This window comes from Catharus ustulatus, chromosome Z (assembly GCF_009819885.2).
Source record: "Catharus ustulatus isolate bCatUst1 chromosome Z, bCatUst1.pri.v2, whole genome shotgun sequence".
Taxonomy (NCBI): Eukaryota; Metazoa; Chordata; class Aves; order Passeriformes; family Turdidae; genus Catharus; species Catharus ustulatus.
The window spans coordinates 21,969,897-21,991,427 of NC_046262.2; the positions used below are offsets into that span (position 1 = coordinate 21,969,897).

Below are 21,531 nucleotides of genomic sequence, written 5' to 3' on the forward strand. Positions count from 1 at the left end.
TGTTTACCTGGCTAATTGCTAAAGCTGAACCATTCAATGTAGTGTTGCAAAGGTTTGAGACAGATCACCAAACTAGGGCTGCAAGCAGCTGCATACCTCATCTTGGTGTGCTGTGTTCATTATATCTTGGCAGCAGTCTCGTTTCTTCAAACTAAAGCTTGCCTTTCTTAAACTGACTAAGCCTTACAGACAGAAGAGGAAAATCTGAATCCCTCTCTAGAGTTTAACAATTAAAATTTAAATTCCAGTAGCCTATTCTTCACAGTTTGTTACATACTGACATAGAAAAATTCCTCACAGAGATGGGATATATAGTAAGTAGAAGGTATGACTGTATGTTTAGTGTTGTAAAGATAGGATGTTAGATATATATTTATATAAATATATGCATATATTTTATGCATGTGTGTATATGTATATATGCTTATGTTCACATCTATATACACATAGCAGATTAGGAGTGTATATGCAGACATATACAGTAGTTTCACGAATACAAGCCGCACGGATTATAAGCCGCACCCCCGGTGCCTCGACAATGTTGCTGTCTTTGTCAATAGATAAGCCGCACCCCGAATATTAGCCGCACTTTCGTTCGTCGCGAGAATCCGTGCGCAGCTTTCACAAATTGGCCAATTAGTAACAGGATCGCGGCATAGCGGGCTTTACTGGCTCGGGGCGGGGCCAGGCAGGCTCAGCCCGCTCATGGTTGCTGACGGGGCCGGCCGGGTGGTGCTGCAGCCGCCGCCGGGCTCACTGGCCCCCCTCTCCCGTCAGCACCGCCCCGCCGCTGCGTTAACGTAGTCGCCCTGCTGGCGGGCCAGGCACTGCCGCCGCTGGCAGGCACGCCGGCCGCGTCGCCGCTGCGTTAACGTAGTCACCCTGCCGGCGGCCCAGGCACCGCCGCCGCTGGCAGGCACGCCGCCCGCGTCGCCGCTGCGTTAACGTAGTCGCCCTGCCGGCGGCCCAGGCACCGCCGCCGCTGGCAGGCACGCCGGCCGCGTCACCGCTGCGTTAACGTAGTCGCCCTGCCGGCGGGCCAGCCGCTGCCGCCGCCGCCAGGCTCGCCGGCCGCCCCCTCCCGTCTGCACCGCCGCCGCGTTTCCTCGCCCTGGCCGGCACTGCAGGCCCCCGCACCGCCGGGCTCCCCCACGCTCCTGGCCCCGATTCTGCTGGGCTTCCCCCGCTGCCAGGCAGCCCCACCCGCCGGCCTTCCTGCTTCTGCCATGCTCCCCTGCACTGCTAGCCCCAGTTCTCCCGGGCTCCCCCGCCCTGCTGGCCCGGGCTCTGCCGCCCCCCCCTGCCCCGCCCTGCTGGCTCAGGCTCTGCCGCCCGCCCCCCACACTGCTGGCCCCGCCTCTGCCAGGCTTTCCCACCTCAGCCGGGGCCGGCCGGGCTCCAGCTTGGCTTGGGGCTGCCGCGGGCTCTCACTTCCGTGTTGGCAGCTTTTAGAATTTTGTTAATGTATTAGCCGCCCCGGAATATTAGCTGCACTTCCGGGTTTCCACCAAAATTTTGGTCAAATTGGTGCGGCTTGTATTCGTGAAATTACTGTAGTCTAGGTAAAATATATCAGAACATACTACTAGTTGGTAATAAATTGTTATGAATATGAAAGACTGACAGCCTTTAAAAGAATAAAATGAAAATTCTTGTGTGTTACTGATGCTATCTTTTACTTGCTTTCTGATGATTTGACACTTTCTCAATTACTGTATTACCTTGAAATTTTAACTCAAGAGATATCTCTCAAAATTGTAAACCTTTGCTTCCTTACTCTTTAGTCTTTCCTAGCTGTAAGTTAGAACAAGGTAGCAATCATTACCTCTGGACGGAGTCTATCGACTGTCCCAGTGCAACTAATTCTACAGTGTTCCATGAGGAACCAATTTGTTTCCTTGCATAAAGCAATCTAGAGTGTGAACTGGCGCTGAGTGTTTGACTTTCTAGGAGATGCTTCATCAAATACAATCTTAAAGGCTGCTTTTGACAAGGAAGCTGCTTGCAGTTTCGATGTGCGTCATCTCTTCAGGGCAGCTGGTTTTTGCATTTGTTCCAGTTAATATCGCCACAGAACTTGTCTGGGTTCTGGAGCACATGGAAGTACTCACTGAACTGCTTTTTATGCAGAAGGCCTCTTCTTTAAAAACAAAATAAACCAAACCAACTAGACAAAATAGCCAAGGCAAACCAAATTAAATTCCTCACTTCTGTTCTGGGTTTTTGTAAGTGCTGTGTGTGTTGCTGTTCAATGACTCCTCAGTGTTGGTGTTGCTGAAGATAACTATGAAGTCATACTTCAGCTACCTTCATAACAAGTTAAATATAACTGAAATGGAACTTAAATTTAACTTTCCTGTATAACCGAAGTCACAACATCTTAGATCTTGCTAGGGACAGCATGTTCCTGCTGGGGTAGTTTTCAGCTATGCAATTTTAACACCACAGAAATTATAACCACCTTTTCTATCCCTAGAGCCTTTATAGGAGAGCTGGTTTTGCATTATTATTGTCTCATGTGTACATGGTTAGGCTTTGCATTCTGGGTATGGCAGTAACTTCATTTCTTTGTGCTTGTATTGGCAACTAAAACCATTTGTTTTCAGCCTCTTCTTAGGATGGGAGAGATCCCCTTTGAATCTTTGCCTCCAGCTAAGCCACTATATATTACACTAGTACCAGAATTAGGATGGCGTGGAGTAGTGCTGTGCTCAGTGTAGCCTGTGAGAAGTGGTGAATTGACATAATGGCTTACAGTCCAAATCTGTCTTCATTACAAGTGTAAATAGTAATAATTGAGGATGGTGAAATGAAATAATTATAAATTATAAAGGCTAATGCCGTATTTCCCGTGAAAAGCCTGGCAAGTGGTAATCTCTGCCAAAATAGCCCACTTTCCTCTATTTTTTTTTTAATAAATGGAAGTGTTTACCCTTCACTGTCAGTAATTTGTTAATCTGTAAGCCCTCATTCAGAGGAAGAAATTTCCATTCCAGTACTCTTTCTTGATTGCTGTACCAGGAAACCTACATTTCAGCTCTGGATAAAGTATTGTCTAGAAGCACTGCATTTCTGCTTCAGCTTTTTATTCTCTTGAATGTTTCCAGGAGGTTGTGGAATGTAGCTCTGTTAACAGCCATACTGATACTTTAGTCTTGTGCTTTGCTGATTTCAGTTTTGCAGTTTCCCTCATTTTTACCCAAATATCTTTTGTCTGATATGGGAAGAATTGTGGCTATTTAAGGAGCAAAGTAATCAAGCTTTATGCAACTGGATTGCATCTTTCAGCAACTTTGGCTCACCCTGACTTTGTTACAATAGAACTTCAGCAAAAGCACTATGTGGTGTCTTCTGTTTGTTTTATCATGTGTACTTCTCATCAGAAACGTTGATTGCCTATAGCAGCTGGAGAGGTGACTTGGAGTTAGTGCATTGGGAATGATACTGGAGCTGGGCTGAAGGAGGAATTCCCTCACAGTGAGACATGGTGAGAAGTCAGGATAGGGAGGAGAAGAGTGAGTGGGTAGTAGTGTCAGTGACAGAGATCAGGAGGTAGGAAAGAATCTGTCTGGGGGGCGGATTTGGGAAACAAATAGGAAATTATGAATTGGATTTTAAGTGCCATTTGTCCAGGGTACTGCTAATACAGTGTAAGGTCAATGATTTCCAGGTAAGTAGTCACCCAGGAGGAATAAAATCCAGGAAGGGTATTTGTGGCGCAGGTAAGGAGGTGAAGGGAAGCAAGTGTAAACTTTCCGTTCTGTACAAGTTTTCTGCACACCCCTAAGTTTAGTTATTGTTAAATGTGACTGTTGTGGGTTTTTTTCTGTGTTCTCCCCTTCTCTTTTTCATCTTGTAAGAAAGGTTTTCTCTTTCTTATTTTTTTTAAGTATTTTAAGCTTTCCGTCTTACCTGCTGCCTGGCTTGCTAGTCTCTGCTTGGCATGCAGCCTGATCACAGCTCAAAATTCAAGGCTTAGAGAACTGCATTTTGAGGGTTAGGGCTCTGTGGTTTACCAAGGTTTATGTTTCCCTAAGTTACAATCTCTGTAGAGTGTTCCTCTATGGCTATAACTTTACTGCAGACAAAGAGGCTTTCTTTCAGGACTACCTGTTATCAGTTGGTTTATCTTGTCAGATTTGAATGGGAGAAAAACAGTTTTATGAAAACAATAGAAGGGAAAGTTACTTGATGTCTTCAGAGATCTAGAAAAAACTGTTTTGTCTGCAGAAGGGTTTTAACTTCTGAGATTCTTTTGTACAAGGAAGATTTCTGTTTCAAGGCTAAATACAGTCCAGTAAGTAATGCTTTGATACTTCCTTTGTGCCACCCTGCTTCCCATTTGTGGCGTTCCGGCAGCTTAGATCATCTTTCAAGGTTCCCTGAAGTTTCTTTTTCTTTCATCCACAAAATGCCTCTTTTATAATACCATTATTTTGGGGAAGGAATTATATTTCACAGATTATACAGGATGGATTACATTGTTTCAAAATCTTTGTGAAGCACAACTGAAAAACAAAGCTTACAGTGAGAGCTCTAGGATGGATTTGTCTTTCCATGCAGTGAGTTGCGTCTTACCTTATTGGTAAGGCAAATAGAGGAGACTTCATATCTTTTATTTCTCAATAGAACATTTCATTTAAGTATGATAGAAGATGAATTCTCTCTGCAGCCACATTTGACCAAATAGCAAAGATGTTTTTGAAAAGTAGTGAGGGGGAAAGATTTTTCTTTATGTAAAATCTTGATATTGAAGGTAACGCCATCGTAATCCCCAGAATATTAAAAATACACAGCCTCCAAAAAAGACTCCTGAAGATAAGTTTAATTAGATATCTTTGATAATGATTTGTGAAAGACATTGCACATTCAGCTGAGAAGTGTAAAGTTTGGATATGTAAAAGTGAACACAAGGCATTTGTTTATTTACATAGGAAATAAAAGTGATAAAAGTCTCAATTTCTACAAGTAAGGGCAAGTGATAAGTAAGTGCAAGGAATCATCTGTGAAGGGCATCTAAAATTATTGTGCTGCAAATGCATTACTTTCTTTTACCAGAAGTTGTGACAGTCCTTTAAAATCCCAGACTTCAGCCACACAAAACTGCTTCCAAGTCACATAATGGGTGCTCTGAGCCCTAGCCTGCACCACAGATGTTGGTAGTGATACCATCACATCGTCATGGATAGCTGCAATCTCTGTGTCTTTTAATGAATGTCCAATGAATACCAGAAGTTTTTCCTGGGTTCAATTTTAGATTGGAGAATTGCAAAGAAACGGTTATTCTAGCTTGTAAAACAAGACTAGCAGATAAAGAAGGGAAAGCTAGCAAAAACATGGTGACATTGCATGAAACCAGAAAGAAAATTTTGGACAATTCTTCGATAAGAGAGGAATTTAGTGATTCTTTAGCTGGACAAAATTTGGAAAAGGGGGAAAACAATTAAAACTTCGTTGTCTAATGGAATATGGAATATTTGCTCAAGTTTTTGCATTTGGAAAAATAGAAATTAATCTAGACAGATTACCAAAAACATATGTATACGATTTCACATTTTAAAAGTTCTTCCTTATTGTTTGGCTTAAAAATGACAGTATATGTTTTAACTAAGTTTTGACTTTTCCAGTACTCTACATGTGAAACTTGAAATAATTATGTACATTATTTTCTTAGAAAGGTCTGTAGTAATGATACACTTATGGGCTAAATCACTGAATGTAATAATTAAGTAGTATGGCAAAACTTTGTGCAGTGTTCGAATGTACTTTGCATTGACTTATTAGAGATTTGGGAGTGGCACTCCTGCTGCTTCACAAAGCATTTTCAAGGAGAGAGTGGCTGTAGTGGTTGTTTTGCATGTTGCAGATACCATCTATACTGATTTCATACTCAACTTTTCCTCCACCTTTTTTTTCCTTTACTTTCCTTGTCTTCTGTATTACTTTGGAGTATTTCTGCATCTCTTTTTCCTTATGCTATTAAACTATCCATTCTTTTGCACTTTATTCAGTTTAACCCTATCAGGACTAATTAGTCTTGCTTTCTGGCTGTTACGTAATGAGAGATCATCATAATGTTACAAAATTCATTGTTTGAGATGTCTACAAATTAAATTTCAATCTGCTTCTCTTCTAACCTGCTTTGATAATTAAATGCTTTTGTGTATAAAGTTTCTCCATTTTAGTAGTTCGGAATTTTTTTAAGCCTTTGCAGAAAAAGTTGTGATTGCAGTGCTGTAAACATTAGCATACACACTTCAGTTTATACACAGCTAAGACCTCTTAGTTCAGGATAATGCTTTACTTCTGCATGAATGATTGGAGTGTTAGAGATTTCTATTTATGAGACTGTTCTTTATAGTAGAATGAGGGAAAAAGAAAACTACTTCTGCCAACAAATATATAAAAACTGTATTATGTATTTAAGAAAAATACCTCCTTTCCCAAGTTTAATGGAAGTGTTAATTTACTTTGTATCTTGTTTAGTGATCTTGTGGTATGGGAAATTAGTGGCTTTGCAGATGAAAAATGTACGAATAAAAAAATGCATTCATCTTGTTAGTTATCATCTGTTCCATTGACAAAAGGCACAGATGTGACATTTATCTCAATAATTAGATTTATAATTATTATATAATTCTCAAATTGATCAGTCTTACTCTCTGTCATGTGATTTCAAGCTACAGTTCATGCAGCAGAAATATGTTTAGTCATTGAATAGCGATAGTAAATTTGAGGCTGTGTTTCACATTATATTTATTTTTATATTTTATAAAAAGTGTATGGCAGAGAAATAAGCTGTAGTTAGAGAAGAATCTTTTGGAAATGACTCTACAGGGAAATGCTGGTCATTGCACAAAGCAGCAAACGTGCAAACCTGAAAAGTATCCATGGTGTATTTTCTTTGAAAACTTCTGGTTTTGCAATTACCCATTATGATTGTAGACTTCCTGGACATGCCTACAAAAACAACAATAGCTCTAATTTTTAATAGGAAACTGGGAAGTCAAGGAACTCAGTAGCAGAATCTCAAAACGCCCATACATGGTACATACTGTATTTCTGATGCTAATGTCTTCTTTCCTCTTTTTGCCCACAGCTGTAGAACAAGTAACAGGAAGAGTTTGATGGGCAGCGCTCAGTCTCCAGCTCTGCCTCGGCCTCATTCACCACTCTCAGCTCATACAGGTGATTTTGTAATTACCCTACTACGCTATTATGAAATTCTTAGAGTGTCTGTATAACTGAAGGAAAACATACTCTACTATTCTTTCACTGTTTGTAATAGCAAGAAATTACATGTCATTCTATCCAGATTTCTGTTTTAAATTTAGATCCGTAAATCCTGTGTTACGATCAGAAGCCGTCCAAAAATACCACGTAGCTATGTTTTATTTCCCTACCTTGCATTCTGATAGATCTTCTCTCCCTGTGCCACCATTGCCCTTCCTGTAGCTTGCGCCACATAAAGAAGGTAGTAGAGTCTGTATTGCACTCTGTTCCTGGTACTTTTGCACCCGAGGATTTATAATGTCAGGCATTTGCTGGTAGTTGGTGTGCTTCACTTTGCATGGCAGTAAATTGTTCATGATTTAGTTTTTTTCTTCTAAAACATGTGAAACACTTAAAGCTTGAAAGAATGTCCATAAATAAATATTTTATTTATAATAATTGCCTTAATTCCCAAAAAGGAACATTTTTAGCATATTACCTCACATTTACACAAAGGTTTATTGTCTTTCTATTTTTGAGGATGCATTGGCTCTAACTACAGGCCAAAATGAAAGTGACACACTAATCCTTGTGTAATCAATGACACTGAATACTCTGGAGAACTGCTCTCAGGGGGATGCTAAACAAGAAAGTGCGGAGCCTCACATGAATTTTTGAAGTATATTAAGGCATCTCCAGTTTTCTTGTGTAAACAGCATTGTTAGGGAAAATATGGTGGTGATTCTCACTCTCAGAAGCAGCTGTCACAGCTAGGAATCCAGGCAATCCTTGAAGAGTTCAAGGCAGCAGAGCATTTAAAACAAAGTAAAATATGGTGAAGACTGTTTTGAAACTGAAAAATTAAATGTTGAAATGTTTGGAATGCTGTTTTGGGTTTCCCAAATAAGAAATTTCTGTTTGGGAAAGGAGATTGTGGTCACCATAAAAAGCGTCCTTGGTTGTGCTGTGCTAACTTGTGGGAAGCAGTAACAGTGCTTGCTCTAATGTGCCTGCTGCTGTAACTGAGTATACCACCTGTTTGGAAATGGAAACCTTGGACCAGTGATGCTTAATGAGCTCAGAAGTATGGACTGACCAGCACATGTTACTTGTGATTTGGATGTAGGTTGTATATTTGATAAATGCTGGAGAGTTCCTGTCTGGCAGTGGACTGAAGCTTTCAGCAAGTTGCTTCATCTGTTGAATTGATTTCTCAAAACAGTAAAAGAGAAATGGTATTGCTGATGTCACAGCTATTGTCAAGTGGCTTGGAAGGTTGAAAGCCAATTCTATAAGTACAAAGATTAAGTGTAAGTGGTTCTTTTCTATAAATTCACCACTACCTACTACTTATTCAAAAACATATTACAGAAATCTGACAACTTCCCCAATTACACAGGATACTGTAGATTCTCTTATTTGGATACTTCCAGAAGGAGGTGAAGCCTCTGGCCGATTTTAGCCTGGCTATTAGGGTTGGTGGCTTCACTGAACTCAGTCATTTTATGCAGAAATAAAATTTGACCCAATCGTTCAGGAATGAAAAAGCTTTAATAAGCAAAAAACAGCATGCCGAACAGTTTGTACTGAATGATCCATGAAAGATGGTAGAGGGCGGCTAATCCCGTGCACAAGGACAATGGCAAAAAGCAAGTGTTAGAGCATGGCAGGGGTGTCTATAAACTCAGAGGAGGGGAGGAATTTGGGTGGAGTTTAGGGGGGCTATCTAATAGGGAAGAGCAGTTAGGAATATTAAAATTATTGCAACAAAAAGGAACCAATGATAACAAAGGAAGCAGAGAAATTTCTGGCAATGATTAACATACTGGAATTGGAGGATTCTGGGGGTGATTTTTACTCACCGCTGCTATAAAGGGTTTTCCTATGGCATTACACCACGATCATCCGCATTTTTATTGGAGTCACTTCCAACAGGTATGTGCGCTAGACATTTGAGCAGCACTAGTAAATCTCATAGTAAATCTCATCACATATATGAGATGAAAAAAATTAGCTGTGTTATTATGCTTCTGTGAATGGTTAATTATCGTAGATACTCATGCAGCCATTGGCTTCTAGCTCAGCTGGCTAGTTTGCCTAGACAAGTCTGTACATCAAATATCTGTCAATGTAATCCTAATCCACACAAAAAGATTATGCAAAATTAATAAATTAAAAATTTACGTAGGCAGTAGAAGTTCATTGTTTCAAGTGTTTAGTGTCTATAAATCCATGGTAATGTTATACTTGAGAGGCTGGACTTATAGTGATCCTGTTATTTCTGTGTTGACAGACCTAACAGGTATTAAACTACCCTAGCTTCTGCACACTCAGACTGCCTCCCTGCTCTGTGGTGGCATGTACTGAAGGCCAGTTTCCTTGCAAAGTATGGTACAGGAGTGTGACAAGAAACTACGTGTGCTGTACAGCTTGCTGAGTTTGTTCTTCTTGGCCCCTTCTTGGCCGAGAGGAATTACTCCAAGTCAGAGAGAGCACCTTGACTTCACTGGAAGAACCTGGTATATCTCCTGTCTAACTATAGATGGTTTTAGGGTCTTTTTTGAATCTGAGGTTCTCTTAGAAAAGTTCTTTAAATTAAAAGTTTTTATTTTATAGCCTGTTGCTTTATGGCCAGATCATCTCCCTGGAGCATGTACCTCAAGCTTTAAATTTCAGAGAGATGAAAATGACCCTCTAAAACCTTTGCATATTTCTTCGTAATGTTTGTTGTTGGAAGAGGAAACAATGGGAGAGGGAGAGGCAAATGGAGCAGTTACCAGTCCTTGATGAGCGTGTAGCAAGCTGAATGTGCAGCAAAGTCAGTACTTGCATTTACTGAAAATAGGTTTATTAATCAGACTGTTCCTTACTGAAGTGTGGTAACATGCATTTCTGACACATACATTCTGGTGAGATTATGCAGAATTCAGAGGACATTGGAGAGCATGTGCTCTAGAGAAGTTTTTCATGTGTCTTAAGAGTTGTGTTTCATTCAAGCAGTCTGCCCAGGTGAGTGTGGGCTGAGGATCAGGCTGTATGGATGCTAATTTTTGATGTAACATTTGATGCTAACATTTGTGAGACCATTGCACAATTTCTTGTCACTTGGCTGTCAGAGGAAAATACTGACTCTTGCATCTGCCTTTTAAGGGATTCAGTGACTGATGAGAAAGCTAGGAGCTGTACAATTGAGGCCTCTTTCAGTATCACCTATCCTAAAAACCTTTAGCTTCCTCCTCTTGCATATTAGGATTTTCTTCTTCTGGGTCCCACTCCTGTAGTCCCTACTCTCAAGGTGCTCCATCCGTCTCTGGTGAGAACCTGCTGTTGCCCTTGCTGAAAAGAGTTCCATTCATTGCTCGTACTTAAGTAGACTAGATTCTTAATGTTTGTACCATCTTAGTTGCCAGCTGGGGCTAGAGCACAACAAAGGGATAAATTAGTACCCTGCAATAACAGCTAAGTACTGTGCAGCTGCTCACCCACTCACACCATCCCCCTACAGCAGGCAGAAAAAGCAGAAGAAAAATTGAAAGTAAAACTCATGAGTTTAGAACAGTTTAATAATTGAAACAAAAAAAAATACACTATTACTACTGAAGATAATAATAATAATAACAATAATTACAATAATAATTGTAACGAAAATGAGAGAGTAGAATATACAGTAATTTCACGACCATAAGGCACACCAGACTATAAGGTGCACCCCCCGGGAGTTGGCAAATTTCGCAACTTTGTAGATCATATAAGGCGGACTGGACTATGAGGCGCACTTTTTTTTTGCTGCAAAGATCCGTGCCGTGTGCAACAAAGTAACAAATTAGTAACAGAATCCCACCATTGTGGAGTTTACTGGCAGGTGCTCAATTTGCAAACATTTTAAACAGATTGGTGTAGCCTTTAAATGCAGCCCCAAGCACCCTCCCCATGCGCGGGGCCTGGCACTCCCGCTCGCCCCCGGCGCCGGCTGGAGAGGCGGGGCTCGGGGCGGCTGTGGCTCTTGGCTATCGTGGTTCAGGGCAGTCACGGCTTACACCTCGGGGTTGCTGCGGTTCAGGGAGGCTCAGGACCGTCCGCGGCTCGGGGCAGAGCGGCGCTGCCCGCTCCCTCTCTCCCTGTGTGGCTGCTGCTGGCCAGGGGCTGGGCGGTCCCTCTCAGCCCACGCGGCCACCGGAGGCTGGGAGCGAGGGCTGGCTGCTCCTGCCCCACCTCGCGGCTCGGCGCTCTGGTAGCACCACCCCCTCTCGCGGCTCGGCTCACGGCTCGCACTGTTTTTTTGCAGCGAAGAGCTGAGCCGCGTGCAACAAAGTAACGAATTACTGGCAGTTTGCAAACATTTTTCACAGACTGGCGTAGCCTTTAAACGCAGCCCAAGGTGCCCTCCCCATGCCGTGGGCCCCTGCACTCCCACCTGCCCCCGGCACCGGCTGGCATGGCTCGCAGCTCCTGGCTACCACCACGTGGCCGCGGGTCCCGGCTTCCCCTGCCCGGTGGCCGAAGCTGCTGCGGGCCCAGGCATTCCCGCCTGGTGCTGGCTGGCGCAGCTCAGCTTGTGGCTTGGCCACCATGGCCGCTGGCGGCTCCTTCCCCCCACACCTGGGCTGCCGCCACCCGGCGGCTCTTTGTTCCCCCCGCTCCCAGCACTGCCTGGCGACTCCTTGTTCTCCCTGCGCCCGGGCCGTGGCTGCCAGCGCCCGGCGGCTTCTTGTTCCCTCCGCGCCCAGGCTGCTGCTGCCCGGCGGCTTCTCGTTCCCCCAGGGCCGGGGGCAACTCCCTCCCTCCCCACGCAGCTCCTACCGGCTGCGGCTGCCCACTCCCACCCCTCCTCGTGACTCGGCGCTCCCGCAACATCGCTCCCCCATTGCAGCTCACACTTCCGGGTTTGCGAATTTTGCAACTTTGTCCATCAGATAAGGCGCACCGGACTATAAGGCGCACTTCTGGATTCGGGGGAAAATTTTAGTCAAAAGGGTGCGCCTTATAGTCGTGAAATTACTGTAATACCCAAGAGAAACAAGTGATGCACAATACACAAGGTCTCACCAGCTGCTGATCAGTGCCCAGCCCAACCCCCAGCAGCAGTCAGCCCCTCCTGGCAGTCAGCTCCCCACAGTTTACATCCTGGACGTGGTGCTCTGGGGTGTGGAACATCCCTTTGGCCTGTTCAGATCCACTGTCCCAGCCATGCTCCCTCCCAGTGCCTTGTGCACGTGTTCAGTGACAGGGAATGGGACCCTGAAAGGTCCTTGGCTGGGGGTACACCCTGCTCAGCAACAGCTGAAACATCAGGGTGCTACCAACATTACTCTCATGAATCCAAAACACAGCGCTGTACCAGTGACTAAAAAGAAAATTCTGTCTCAACTGAAATCAGTATGTCTAGACTGTTGTAAGTTGAATGGAATCAAAATTGTCACACTCTTGAAAATCCACTCAGGATTGATTTCTTTTAGCTATCATCTTAGTAGTCTTTAGTGTTATTCTTGGCTTTGTGTGTAGTCCTAGTGAGATTGTTGGGCATTGCTTGGGATTCATTGCCCCAGAGGCATCTGAACTGAGTATTTTTATTCTTTGGGAGGACCCTTTTGGATTCCCTAATAACCTTTTCCCTTCAACATTAATTCATTGCTTGTTGAGAGCAAGTCAGATACATTCTCAGTTACCTCTGTTTGCATGGCATAATTGAGATTATTTTATTTGGACCACTCGTTTAAGCTACTTGGGTTTTTTCCCCCCAAGACTTCCAATCTCTGAGGACAGAAAAGTGCTATGAATCCTCTGTCCAATGGAGCAAAATGAGTGAAGACATGTTCCGGAATGTGAAGGTGGAGCTCTCTTAGGATGCACTGCGTAAGCACTCCTGCCAATACCTGTGGCTTTGCTCAAGAATATTTTCATCTCTGATACCTGCAGAGCAATCATTTCGAGGTCTGGCTGCACCTTTGGAAGCAGTGTGCCATTATTTCAGATCTACTGAAAAGCTCAAGTAGCTACTATTTAATTAAAAATTGGATTTGAGTTAGCAAAAACAGATTGGATGTGAATTTAGAGGACAAGCATCTTCAAAGTGCGTTTTATACCCATGTTCTTCCTTGTAGTCCTGTTTTTCATCCAGATGCAGTCTGAACTGGAGGTATCAGCTATTATCTAGTATAGATAGATGTTCTTTGATGAGTACCAGTGGCCCAAGTTTAGGGTAATAATAATGGACCCATTAAAAAAGTCTAATGTAGGTATCTTGGGCAAATTACCCTCCCCCCCCCCCCCCCCCCCGTTTTCATTGTTTGCTCTGGAGATAGATTTTTCCTACAAGAGGGTTCGTTGTTAATCTTTGCAGATGCAAGCTGATTTGGACAAACACTGAATACTTAACTGAATTTTTTAACTGTTAGCCTTACCATCCCAGTCATACTCAGATTCATGTCAGATGGGAGGGAGAAGCAGTGAAACAGCACCACACTGATGAAGTAAGCAGATTGTGCAGAGTGCAAGTAGTGCATGAGTGGCACCTGTCAGGGAAGGGACAGATCTTTTTGTAAGCAACAGTGACCATAAAAGCTCCTGGGCTACACTAAAAAGATAGAACAGTAAGTAATCCAAGACTTGGGAGCACACAGTGAGATCTAAGGTCTGAGACTGAGGATAATAAACGGGATAGGAAAAAGACTGTGTACAGCAGATCTTACATTTCTTATGTATGTTAATTGCTAATAAAATATATGCAAGTGTTTTCCTCTATTGCAGGACCTGTAGCTGCTTGCAGACATACTTTGTGTCTGGAAAGTCAGACTTTTAATTTGCAGCTGAAGTCTCTTGCCATACCTTATGCATACATGTAAAGATCACACAGTATCGTCTTTCACTACATAAAGTGTTTCTGTTTCTTGCAAAAATAGAAAACATGCTAGGTAATATCTTTAGGCTCACAATTATTAGCAACTGTCTTAGATCAATTGTCTGGACATCCTTTGCCGTTAGTATTTGGGCTGGAAGGTGTTAAACTTGCTGAAAACATTTCGAATTTTTCCATGAGCTGTTGAATACATTGAGGATTGTGGGAAACTTAAGAGTTGCAGCATTAGCTTGGATGGTACCTGGTGCCCATGTCATTAATGGGCTTTTCTAACTGACTGTCTAATGCTGTGTAGGCAGGTCATCTGCACCACCCAGCAAAGTGAATGATTATAATCTCAGCAAGTCAGGGCATTCAGGTGTCCCCACCTCAGTAGTCACAGGAGCTTCTTCACATGGGTGATACTAACCCCTAATGATTAATAGTCACATGTGGTACTTTTTAATTGTATCTGCTGAAGGAGCAAGTTTGAGCTGTTAGGAGCAATGTAAATTTTATTTGTTTGTGTTTTAAGAATATTCCATGTCATGCCACTGATGAGAGGACTAGGACAAGAATTGTAAGATAAGTAGGAAATTGTTCAAGGGTAAAAAGAGGCTTGTGCTAAAATGAGAAATATTATAAAGTGGGAGTGGAGGTTATCACTCAAGTCACCAGGTTTTATTTTTGTGGCCAAACATTTTATTCTTCTCATGAGTGACATCAGCATAAAATTACTGTAGCTTATACAAATTTGGAAGACATCCAGTATGAAATAGCATTGGGGAACTGTGTTGAAGTGAGTGAATGATTGGAATAAAAAAGTATGAAATTGCAATATGCACCATTTTGTGCTGATGGACCTGTAACAGAAATGTCTCTGATAAACTCACCTATTTTAAGAAATTTAGGTAAGGATCTGACTGCATTTTCTGGCTAACATGTTGCTTTTCAAGGACCAATCTAGGGCAGTTTAGAAAATGAAATCTCAGAAGATGCATAAAGGAAGTGATTTTCAATTTAATTTGGGAAGTTTTCATTCCACTGGTTAGATTTCATCTGGAATACTGCATACATTTATTGTCATACCTGTTCAGGTGGGATCATGTGGGGACAAGGGCTGATGGAATAGAATGTGGGTGATTTCTGTGTGAGACTGAAAGCTATTACTTGCTTTCCTTAGCAACAGAAGTCTGGAAGATGGTATTGTCATCTAAACCAGTCAGAGTTGCCTTTTTTCCCTCTTCACAGAGTAGGAAGAGAAACACATGCTGGCCATATATACTGGAACATGAGAGGTCTTAAGGAATTGTCCTTAAGCAAGCATGGCAGAGACAAACCTGACTTTTTCTATGAGTTTGGATAAATCTGTAAATTGGTATAAGGCCCCAAACAACTCACTCAATGAAACTTTAAAATGGCTTATGGTTGTTCATACACCCTGAGTTGCATGCATGGGAGAAATGCTGACAAGATGCTCTAAAGAGATCGAAACAACAAAAAAACCTCATTGGCAATTTTAGAAAATCAAAGAAGTTGGGCAAAAGGTTTAGTGGAACATTGAGTCAGCATAGAACACTTCTCAACATGTTGACTTGGCCCATTGAACTTAGCAGACACTAAGCCTGTTTAAGTTGCTCAGAAATTCTAAGAAGAGGGAATGAGAAGAAGGAGAAGGAGGCAAAGGCAGAAAGGATACAGAAGAGCCCACATGCAAGTGAGCAACCTCTGGGTTACAGCAGAACTTCCCCAAGGAGGTGGGGTCTAGATGATATGATGGCCTCCTGCTCTGCCTTAAATACCCCTGGCCTTCCTGGACCCTTTCCCCTGGTGGGCTTTCTGCTTACTTGGCCACTCAGGCACTGGGTTAGGGGCTCCAGAGGTGGCATGCGAGGCATTGCCTCCACTGGGCTGATGAGCAGCATCTCTGTTGGGTTGGGATACAGGCTGTAGGGGGTTGGGGGTGTACAGGGCAGGGCTCTGCCTTGTCAGGATAAGGTCTGACCTGCCCTTTCCTCAGCACACATGGCCCCCAAAATGCATTAAGACATCAGTCTCTCACAATGGTATTGCATGATACAATTCTTAGAGCAAAATTAAAGTTCAGGATGGTTTTACCTCGATTTGTAATCCTATCTCTAGGATTTTTCAGGCTTGTGTAGAGCTTTCTAGGTGGACACTGGTAGAGTGCTGGCTGTTCATACTCTGCTCTCACTGTGTCAGGGCTCACTGCTTGCATCACATAATTCAGTTGGAGAGATGTACTTAGCAACACTGAAGCATAGTAATTAATAAAACTGTACTGTACATTTTGAAGAGAAGAAAGACTATGCTTGTAAATAAATGAGGCCCAATAGTGTGTTGTTTTGGTGAAGTATGGAAATGCTAAAAGCTTGGGATATAAAGCAGGGTTCTGAATGTCATATTTTAAATGAAAACTGAAAAGAAAATAATACAGTATATCAATTACAGTAATTTCACAACCATAAGGCGCACCAGATTATAAGGCGCACCCCTGGGAGTCGGCAGATTTTGCAACTTTGTAGATCATATAAGGTGCGCCGGACTATAAGGCGCACCTTTTTTTTGCAGTGAGGCTCCGCCCCCAGCTCTCTCCGTGAGGTTGCTGGCCGAGGCCCCGCCTCAACCCGGCAGCCATTGGCCCACAGGCCCGCCTGTACCCGGCAGGGCCGGGCTATGCCCGCTGCCACTCTGTGCAGCGTCCCCGGGGCCAGGGCATGCCCGCCGCTGCTTTGTGGAGCATCCCTGGGGCTGGGCTATGTCCACCACTGCTCCGTGCAGCGTCGCCAGGGCCCCGCTGCTCCGGGAGTTCTCTGGCGCTCCGGGTGACCCAATGCCAGCAGGCTCCCCCGCACAGCGGCCGCCCCTATTCTGGCAGCTTTTCCCCGCTGCGCGACGGCCACCGCGATGCTGGCGGGCCTACCCCACGGGACCACCTCCCCGATGCCGGCAGGCCCGCCCGCACGGAGGCCGCCCCAATGCCGGCGGCTTTGCCCCCCCCGCGCGGACTGCGCCACCACCCTTTCCCTCCCCCACGAGGCCGCTGCCCCGATGCCGCCGGGCTCACCCCAGCCCGGCACTGGCCTGATGCCGCCGCCAGGCGGGCTCTACTCGGCTGGGGACTGTTGCGGGCTCGCACTTCCGGGGTGGCAAATGTCGCAACTTTGTACGTCAGATAAGACACACCGGACTATAAGGCGCACTTCCGGGTGCTGGGGGAAATTTTAGTCAAAAGGGTGCACCTTATAGTCGTGAAATTACTGTACTCTTGACTACTGTCACATGTAGAATTACAAAACAGATTTGCTAAAACAAAACTTCTGGTTTAAGGACAGGAGAAGAAAATGTAAGTGGTAAGGTACATGCAGATAGAAATTAAATCCTGGAAAAGTAGTGCTCTCAATATTTAAATAGTGGTTGGAACATACAGAGCTTTCTTGCAGATGGATTTTACAATTATACAGACCTTCCTTGCCATGGCTGGGGAAAGTTGCTTGCTGATTTCAGGTACAGTTAATCCAGATTTTTAAATAATCTGAGCTCCTCACATGAGTTGAGCCTCTTTGGAAAGTGCCTGCAGAAGTATTCTGCCCAGCTGTATGTTCTGCTGTCTGATTCTGTTTGTTATGGCAGGAAGGTCAGACCTGTAACTCGGGGTGGATGGTGTCTTGTGTATTGTTGAGTTCACAGTCTGAGTTCATCACCATGTCAGCTGACACAGAGTAACATAGGACCCATTGTTATATTGTATTAAGGGGGCGCTGATGTACTGTGGTGCATTTTAAGAAAAATTCGAACTGGATTTGTCTTTGATCCATCAGGAAGTTGGGATAACAATTACCATTAATCTGGTATTCCCTCCATACCAAGGGAAAGTCATGACATCTGAAACTCTTTATTTTGTAAGTGGTCAGCTATTAAAAATACATTAATATGCTTTTTAAAACAGATTTGAAGCATTTTCCCTCAGTTACGACACAAGATTTCTTGAAACTACTTGCAAAACAGTCACAGTTTAATTGTCTTGATACAGTTTCCTTAACAGTACGTGCTTGTAAAATGAGCTGCCTTGTGTGTTGTTATGAAGCAGAGTATTGTGTGGTGGGTTGATTGCCTATTCATTGTGTCTCCCAAAGGATGCTGGAGTTAATTATCTAATATCTGACCAATAGTCCAGTTTACTTTACCAGATCAGATGCTTGGGCAGTAATCTCAGTCACACAGAGATACTGTAGGACTAAAACATACAATACAAGCAGATTTCAGAGAACAGGGGACTTGAATCCCCAGCAAACATTTTGCATATGGACAGAGAGTTACCTGGCACTGGGTTTTATTTGAAAGTCTCGCAGGTACTGACTTGCAGATGGAGGGATGAATGCTGTGTTGGATGGAGGTGACATGTAGGACCCTGCTTCCAAACTGTCTTGCTCCTCTGGAATGCTGCACCTTAAGCCTGTAATAGCACCAGCTGTTTCTTCAGTCATTAGGGGTGTGTATTTTCATTCTTTGTTTCCAGGTTTGTTTGAGTTCTTAAGACTTCTAGATAAATCTTCAGGATTTAGTATCTCCAGGTATTATGCATGTGGCGTCACTGGTCTTGTTATTTTAAAAGCTGATTTGCTGTTGAAAGTAATGCTTGCAAGTTCATTTTCCTAATAACAGGATCTGATGCTCTTCCTGAGTAAGACTTTGACTTCTTCAGTTTTTGTCTGTAAGGAAGTGATCTATGTTGATTCTAGCAACATAGTTTGCAGCATTGTGTCTCCACAAATCCAAATCCACACCAATAGCTGTAAATTTATTGCATTATTTAATCATATTTTTTCTTTTTTCTGAAGTTTTTGTGTGTATTTTAACTCATGGGCAGTAAAGCATGTCCTTAATGTTTTTTAAGACATGTTTATATCCATATATAACTTTAGCTAGCAAAAAATAAAGGAAGTGGTTTACAAATTCCCATATTCTGATTGGTAAAACTGTTTCCTGTCAAAAGCTGTTTCTGTCTCGCTATGTTAGGATTAATTCTGTGCTCTTCTGCCAGAGTTCAAGGTAACTTCTTTGTCTTTTTTACTTATCTTAGTCCACAACACACTCCAGATTACATCTGATGTTTTTCTAGTGCAGCAGTTAAAGTTTGTGACCGTGTTTTATTTGCATATTGTAACAATTTTTAAATTTTTTTAGCTTAGCTTTGTTAAATAAGTTCTGATAGCAGGAAAAAAAAATTCAGTTAGCTGCTAAATTGAATGAACTGTTGCTCTCAGTAATTTGGTGTTTACTGTTAATGCAGGATGAGAATAAATTTTGTTAGTCCCCAAGTAACGATTGGGACCTGTGGCTTCACATTCCCTCTGCTCCAGCCCATTCAGTGAATGAAAATCCTTGCCACCTTGAAATTTTTGAGGCCCTCAGAAGTGTCTGAAGGGTAATGAAGAAGCTGGGATCTTGAGGGGACGCAGAAAATGTAGGAAGGACATAATTCTGTCGTGATAGATTAATGGACAAAAAAAACTTGGGGGGTATTGGCCAGTGAGAGTGGAATCCATGTCTCTTGGGGCTGTGGAAAGAGCAGCTGCAAAGACATGATTTAAGCACAGCTCTAAAAGCATGTTGCATCTGCTTCTAGATGGAAAAGGAGGGGGGTGGTGTGGGGATGTTTGTTGATCTCTGTTTGCTACCTAATTGCACAATGATTATGCTTTCTCATATAGAATTCATGTGATCTGTTGTGGGCATCACTGTGATAAATGCGGTGTTAATTCAAACATTTGAGTAGCAGTCAAGGCCACTTGAAGTCCTTTAGGGACTCAGATCTATTGTGCTGACCTTTTCATGCACCGGTAGTAATTTTGCCCTCAAAAATTTCATGTTCTTTCTAGCTGGCTATGTAGGAGCTATATTTTTTATCAATTCCTTTTGTTGCAGTCTCATTTATTTCCAAAAATAAAATGCTACGAGAACTGCATTACTTTTTTCCTATTTTCATATATTGCTGCTTCAGTAATTTTAAAGAAAAGTTTAAAGAATGGTTGATTGTTAGATGTGTGCTGGTGCTACTTTAAGTTGGATCCTTTTGGCTTTTTTGGGGGTGGGGTGGGTGTTGGGGTTTTTTGGGGAGGGGTTGTTCCATTTTTTATTTGTGGTTTGAGGTTTTTTTGCGTGTGTCTGGTTGTTTGGGGGAGTTATTTTGTAGGTTTTTTGGGTTATTTTAGAGTTAATTTTTATTCCTTCTAAAGGAAGGAATACAGTTTCTCCTCCAAGTGTTCCGGCTGAGGGGCAGAGGTGGCAGAATCAGCTCTCAGCAGCTGCTGCCTTTCTGCACTTTTGCTGGTCCACAGGAGGTCAGGTGTTCTAACAAGAAGGAATAACAAACCTCATAGTTGAAACCTGTTCACAAAAATTCAGTTAAGGGTGAAAAAGTTCTGTTCAGTATGTTTTTTGTTTTCTTGTTTGTTTTGGAGATTAAAAAAAAGAGCAGTGAAAAAAAAATGCAATAAAACCTGTGGAAATGCTATAGAGATTTCGTGTAAGGACTGAATCTGTTGATAATGATTTTTCTATCTTTCAATATTTGTATAATTTAAAAAAAAACAAATTTTTTTTTCTGACATTAAAAACGTGTTCTTTCAAGCTAATGTACTGCTTTCTTTAAACATTAATTATCAAATTGTTTTGAGAATTTTCAAATTAAAAGGCTGAATGAACAGTTGGCTATGAGTTACAAAATCTAGTTACTAAAATCCAGTATAAATGAAACATGAGTCAAAATAAGATTCTGTTTCAGAATTTATTTTCAGAGAGACTGTGAGAGAAGAAATTCTGAAATTAACTTCTAAACTGCTTGAAATGCGACCAATCATATGTCTGGATGTTTTAGTGGCTTCTCTTCACCCCATCAACTAATAATAATTTTTTTGTGTATCATCTCCAACAGGAAACAGTCCTCAAGACAGCCCTAGGAATTTCTCTCCCAGTGCCTCAGCCCACTTTTCTTTTGCACGAAGGTAAGAGGTTGTTTGTAGTATTCAACACACATAGAGGAGACGTTGTTGGATGCAGATATGAAGGGTGATTGCAAATACATCTGTCAGGTCTGTCGCTTAGAATAGTAACTATTAGCTCAGTTACATAAACCCTTTTAAACCTCAGCGGCGACAAATTAGTGAATGTGCATTGCAATGTGAGCATATATTTTTGAATTTAAAAAAAGATTAATGATTTCATTGTAATGAATCTGATTCAGATATTATTGTCTTACCTGCTGAGATATGGGGAAATTTTGAACTACTTGAAGGTTTCTTGCTTTATTAACGATGTAAGGAATGCATTGCTTACGGTATTGCTCTAATGCAGGTCCTCATTTTACTGACAGCAGCAATACCATCGTACCTTGCATAATTGTCACTGACCTGTTTCAGTATCTGTGCCACAATCAGCATTGTCACAGCAGTGTTATGAGG

General features: G+C 42.5%; 1 protein-coding gene across 11 annotated transcripts in view; it reads left to right on the forward strand.

Moving 5' to 3' along the window:
* MAST4 (microtubule associated serine/threonine kinase family member 4) overlaps nucleotides 1–21,531 on the forward strand; it is a 290,337-nt gene that overhangs the window by 206,093 nt on the left and 62,713 nt on the right. For all 11 annotated transcript variants that reach the window (XM_033085236.2, XM_033085235.2, XM_033085237.2 and 8 more), the window contains 2 exons: nucleotides 7,100–7,188; nucleotides 21,006–21,075. In XM_033085236.2, the coding sequence (XP_032941127.1) occupies nucleotides 7,100–7,188; nucleotides 21,006–21,075 (159 nt within the window). The remainder of the gene's footprint in view (nucleotides 1–7,099; nucleotides 7,189–21,005; nucleotides 21,076–21,531) is intronic.